Source organism: Cebus imitator, unplaced genomic scaffold (genome assembly GCF_001604975.1).
Source record: "Cebus imitator isolate Cc_AM_T3 unplaced genomic scaffold, Cebus_imitator-1.0 Scaffold80, whole genome shotgun sequence".
In the NCBI taxonomy this organism is placed as follows: Eukaryota; Metazoa; Chordata; class Mammalia; order Primates; family Cebidae; genus Cebus; species Cebus imitator.
In genome coordinates this window covers 619,366-625,365 of record NW_016107395.1, presented here as the reverse complement: position 1 = coordinate 625,365, position 6,000 = coordinate 619,366, and the positions used below count along the sequence as shown (strand labels likewise).

At 38.3% G+C, this 6,000-nt stretch overlaps 1 protein-coding gene across 1 annotated transcript in view; it reads left to right on the top strand.

Moving 5' to 3' along the window:
• The first annotated feature begins 291 nt into the window (after positions 1–291).
• The window catches only part of MROH2B (maestro heat like repeat family member 2B), a 70,407-nt gene continuing 64,698 nt past the window's right edge, over positions 292–6,000 (top strand). The window contains exons 1-3 of the mRNA XM_037740170.1: positions 292–809; positions 1,887–1,948; positions 4,990–5,100. Of these exons, the coding sequence (XP_037596098.1) occupies positions 782–809; positions 1,887–1,948; positions 4,990–5,100 (201 nt within the window). The 5' untranslated portion in view covers positions 292–781. The remainder of the gene's footprint in view (positions 810–1,886; positions 1,949–4,989; positions 5,101–6,000) is intronic.

Genomic DNA, 6,000 nt, shown 5'->3' with positions numbered 1-6,000 from the left:
GATTTCGATTAAGAGTTGGAGACCAGATTTAGAGTTGGAGATTGGATTTCATTTCATGCTAGAAAAGTTGAAAACATTATGGAAAATTGGTCTGGATTAAAAAAAAGCTTGAGAACAAAAAGAAAGCATGGAGACAGAGAAAAAGCCTGAGCCAGGAGTGAGGCCAAGATCCTGAACATGCCAGTGACGAATTAATGGAGAGGGGGGTAGAGAGGGCTTCACTTTCCTGCCGTCAGTTGGACATTCCACCCAACTGCCCCTGAAGTGCATTCCAGTCCACAGAGCATGCTCAGTTCATGTTACTGACTTTCACTAAGTATAACAATCAACGAGATCACCATAAATGCTTTCCCAACATCAGGCCAGTGAAATGACTGCTGAAAAACATTCCTGAATTTGTAATCAAGGGACCCAAGTTTAGGGAGAGGAACGCCTTCAGTCTACAACAATGGTTTGAATCCCTGTGTCTAATTACTTCTTTTCCAAGTACTCTGGTCACCAAAGAGATAATATTTGGTGAGATGCAGCCATTTTGTTGGTTAGCAGGAGCTCAGACTCGAGAAAATGCCATAGTGGTAGAATACAGCATCAACCTCAACAGCAAGCCCATCGCTGGAAGCTCCCAGATCATTGTGCCAATCAAGCAGAGGAGGAACTTTCATTTAGAGAGGCTTATGTGAACCTTATACGAGAAACTTGTCAACCTACCTCTTTGATTTTTTAGCCTTACTATTTCTAATACTTAAGTGCTATCTTTTAGAGACCCTGAAACAGCTAAGACATGACACTCGGTACAAAGGAATCCATAGGTAAGCATCATCAGATCCTTAGGAGTCAAGGCTTTGCCCTGTGTTTTGTGTCCATGGAATTATAAGCATATATGATGGCTGGGGGTGGTATGTCATTGTGGAAGGTCTGTACACCTCAAAGGATTTATGAAATGATATGCTAAATACATAATAAAATCATGCTGATTGTGAAGGACCAATATAGACTAGAAGCCTAAGATGGTTGTGCTATAAAATTTATAGCCTACCTGAGGAGAAAGTGGCTACATATCAAAGAAAGGCAATTTGTTATTTAATTTTAAATACTAGAAAAGTCTTTTGGAAGTATTTCCCCCAATTTCCAGGTATGGCTGCCTTTCTGCTTTGCCAAAAACATTGCTCTAAAGCAGTATGTTGTTTGGCTTGGAGGTTCATGAGAAATCCATCTCCGCAAGCATTTCTCTTACCAACTTGCCATGTAGCTTGAAGTTGCTCAATTCCTTTGACTCAATTTTTTTCCAGTTTTCTAAAGTGCTTTATTCAAAAACATATATTCCTAGAAAATGCAAATCAAACACATTTAGGTCATTATCAGAAAACAGGAGTCCTTCGTGAGCATGGAACCAAAAGAGGGAGTTGGCAGGCACAGGAGAATAGATGGAGTTGAAGAGAGTGTGGAAAAAAGGGATGAGAGCGGTACTGAGGGGAAGACAAGTGAAAACCAAACAGCTATATTGCACCCTGGCCTTCTAATGCTCAAGTCAGAAGTGAGAAATTCAGCTCAGTGACTCTTAGAGCTGAAATCCTGCAAGAGAGAATTTCTAAGGCAATGCCCATTTGCCTGGAGGGATAAATAGAAATCCAGCATCTTTTGTCTTCCCTTTCACATTTAATTCGGGTTTCAAAAAAAAAAATAATAATAACTGAGCATCTGCTATTTTCAATTGTGTCATGGACATGAATAAAACATTTCCTGCCATGAAAGAGCTAGCCGTCAATGGAGAGAGAGAAAAAGATAGAGGATAGATGAATGAATGAACTCTCTGTGTTGATTATAAAATAATTAACAGGAGAGCATTTCAGCACATATTTTAATTCTTATTTTTCTGTACATTTTAGAGATGTTTGGGGATATTAACCTCACTCTTGGCCTGCTGAACAAGGAAGATAATGTTAACAAGGTAGGGAAAATAGAGAAAAATCTCTTTCCCTTTTTCAGTCCTGTTGTTGCAACATTTTGTATATATTTTCTTTGCCTCAACTTTCTGATTTCTCTCTGGCTTGTTATATGGCATTAAATTTTTCAGTAAATGTAGTTGTAATGAATGTCATTGTCACGTTTAAACCATGATATTTAGCATTTCAAGAATCACAGCATCTATGTCTAGAAAACAGCAATTATAACTTTATACAGGCAGATGTTGAAGGGTGTATGTCAGACTTACAAATGCGGATGAGAGTGTTTTCCTTTATAATTTGAGGGTTGTTACAAAAATCGCAAAAGCTCTCCCCTGCTTGTCTATAATGCTATTTCACAGCTATAAGTTTATCTAAGAATTGAAGGCTTTTCACATTTCAACTACCTTTTATAAAATAAAATAACTGCCCTTCATTGAACACTTATCTAGGAAGTAGAATGCTAGATATTTTCCAAACAACAGTGTATTGTATAATATTCACTCCTCAGAACAATTTTATCAGGTAGTTATTGCTATTTCCACTTGATAACTGAGAAAAAATTAGGCACACAGAAACTACATGACTTGCCCAACTAAGAACAGCAGGACTACATCCAAAAGCAAGCCCATCTGACTCCAAAAAATGTTCCTAATCATTATTCAGTGTTGTCTCCTTGCAAAGGGCAGTGCCTATACCTTTATCTCTTAATTCAGTGGTTCTGAACCCTGACTACATATCAGAATCCCTTAGACAGTTTTAGGAAAATACCAACACCCAGGCCCTACTACCAGGGCCTGATTGAATCAGTCTGTGGAAAGCTTGAACATTTAAAGCTCATGGAAGTGATCCAAACATTTACGTATGCTTGAAAATCATTACATTAATCTTTCAGTAGGAGTCACCTTTCCCAAATAACACTATTTATCAAACATTGGGGATCATTTGGAGAATAACCTCTGGATCTCAGAAGCTCTGAAGGAGAATTTCCAGTAAGGGGATCAGAAAAAAAAAAATAATATATATATATATATATATATATATATATATATATATATATGTATATATGTACAAAATATATTTTATATATGTATAAAATATATATTTATAAATATATATGTATAAAAATATTTTTATGTGTGTAAAATATACATATAAAATACATATTTTATATGTGTATATTATATATGTATAAAATATATAAATTGTATATGTCTATATCTATATTTTATACATATATTTATCCATACTTTGTACATACATTACATATGTATATTTTTATACATATGTTATATACATATATTTTTTGAGATGGATCTCACACTGTCACCCAGGCTGGAGTGCAATGGCACGATCTCGGCTCACTGAAACCCTCTTCCACTCGGGTTCAAGTGATTCTCCTCCTTCAGCCTCCCAAGTAGCTGGGATTACAGGAACACACCAACATGCCCAGCTGATTCTTTGTATCTTTAGTAGAGACAGGGTTTCTCCATGTTAGCCAGGCTGGTCTCAAACTACTGACCTCAAGATCTACCCGCCTTGGCCTCCCAAAGTGTTGGGATTACGGGTGTGAGCCACCGTGCCCAACCGAGAATACATATTTTTATCAAGCACTTCCTAATTATGTCATGGTGAATCAAGTCAGAGAATAATAACAGCCAGCATAACGAAGAGGTTAAGGTGCCAGCTACAATTCAGACTGCTGGTTTCAAAGTATAGCATCAGTATATAACACTAACTACATTAAGCTCACTGGGACTCAACTTCCTCATCTATAAAATGAATATATTTGTGGTATCTAACACAGGGACTTGTGAGCATTAATAAAATGCTCCAGATAATGAGTCTGGCGCAGTTCCAGGAATGTGGTGTGAGCTCCATAAATGTTAGCCTTGCCAGAGAACAAGGCCTGCAGACAGCAGAGAAAGCAAATGGAGCAAGAAAAGGACTCACAGAGAGAGTTAGGCAGGCCTGGAAAATACAGGGAAGAAAGCAAAGAAAAACTATGTGTTATTCTCAAATTTCCCAAGGACCAGCCCTGAGGAGGAATGCAAAGGATGCTATTTAATAACTTAAGCATGGGTGCAGTGGCTGGAGGTGCTTGTTGAAGCTGTTGGAGATTTCAGAAGACCAGTCTTTCTTTCATCTTTCAGAGGACACGTAGCCACCTAAAAGATTTACAAAAGCCCTCACATAGGGCATCTAGTCAAGTCACACAACTGGAGGCCCTGTCTAAAAGGTTGTCCACAACTTTCTGTCTGCAGAGGCATGAATGAAACAAGGGCCTGTAAATGTCCCTTAGGACCCAGTTTTATAGTTTAGCAGCCTCTTGGGGAGTTACAGTGTGTTCCCTAGTACCGCACTCACTCCCTGGTAGTAAGGGCAGCAATTAGGCTAACAGGCATTTCCATTCCCCTGAGTGCTTTTCAAAAGACATGACTGTGTCAGATAGCCTACCCTGGCCTTCAACTAGATCTTGACATAGAAATGAAGCCAAGCGAAAATAGTTTTTAGAATTAACTTTGCTCTGTAGCCTTTGACTCCTAAATGTGCATGTTATGTTCAGAAAGCCTCAGTTAAGCCCAGGCACTGTGGCTCATGCCTATAATCCCAGCACTTTTGGAGGCCGAGGCAGGTAGATCACTTGAGGTCAGGAATTCAAGACCAGCCTGGCCAACATGGTAAAATCCGTCTCTACTAAAAATATAAAATTTAGTCAGGCATGGTGGCACACACCTGTAATCCCAGCTACTCAGGAGGCTAGGCAGGAGAATCACTTGAACCCAGGAGGTGGAGGTTTCAGTGAGCCCAGATCATGCCACTGCAATCCAGCCTGGCAAAAAAGAACAAAACTACATCTCAAAAAAAAAAAAAGAGAGAGAGAGAAAGAGAGAGAGAAAGAAAGCCTTAATTAAGATATGTAATATAAAATCCATTGTGTAGTAAAGATACATTGCTTACTTTAATGGTGTAATTCATTAGGACTTCATTTGATTCCTTTATTTTTGCAACCCACATTTCTGTGTATGCCTTTGTTTGTTCACAGGAAGAAATTTACAGTCATCTCACTTCTGTTATTCAGAATACTGACATCCTGGATGATGCAATTGTCCATCAGTTGATTTATTATGCTTCTAAGGACATGAGAGACAACAATGTAAGTTTGGCTCATGATGGTGAATCAGCATCAGGGCCAGCAAAAGGGTCTTTAAGTGACCCAACTGCACCTATGTGGACATCAGTAAGCTTTTCTACACTGTTGCCAGGACCACAAATCACTTGCATTTGTTCTTTTTAGTAACCTGGATACCGTTACAATGCCTATTATTTACTCCTTCACAGATCAGGAAACTGAGGCAAAGAAAAGAATGATTTTAGAAGTAATATTATCCAACCTCCTTTTAGATGAGGAAGTTCATGATTAGAGATACATTTTTTTTCAAAGTAACACAGCTGCCTATTGACAGAACAAGTAACATAACTAGAAACCAGTTCGCTTGGCTTCTATATGACTTACTTCTTTACGTACCTACTTAGATTGGTAGACATCATAGCAAAGAAATAATTATTTGTAGAAATAATTTGAATCTCAGGATGGTGCTATTTCTTCCAAAGAGAAGTTTTACTTGTTCCTGCCAAGGGCACTAACAATTTATGATCACTTTCAGGGCTTGCGATTTCTGGGTCACATCTTAAAATGCAAAATTGGATTGCCATTCATGAGAATACCAATTTAACCTTTCATCTAAACACAGTCCTTTGGTGTCTCAGCCCAAAAGACAAGAGGTGAGGTGGCCAGAGTCTCACCGCTGGTGGTTGGCCCTGAACTCTATTGCCTTAAAAATGCAACAAAACAGCCTCAAATGCAGGGCTTATCTTTCTAGATCAATAATCTTTTCCATACCTCAACTCAGTAATTCATTCCACTCTATATTGTGAGCTTGCCGATGGTTTTATGTGTATATATTTTTCGTATCTTATCTGGATGTTTTGTATTTTCCTCAGGGGAGGTTGATCAAATTTACCTAGCTCACCATCACCAAAATCAGAAGTCTTT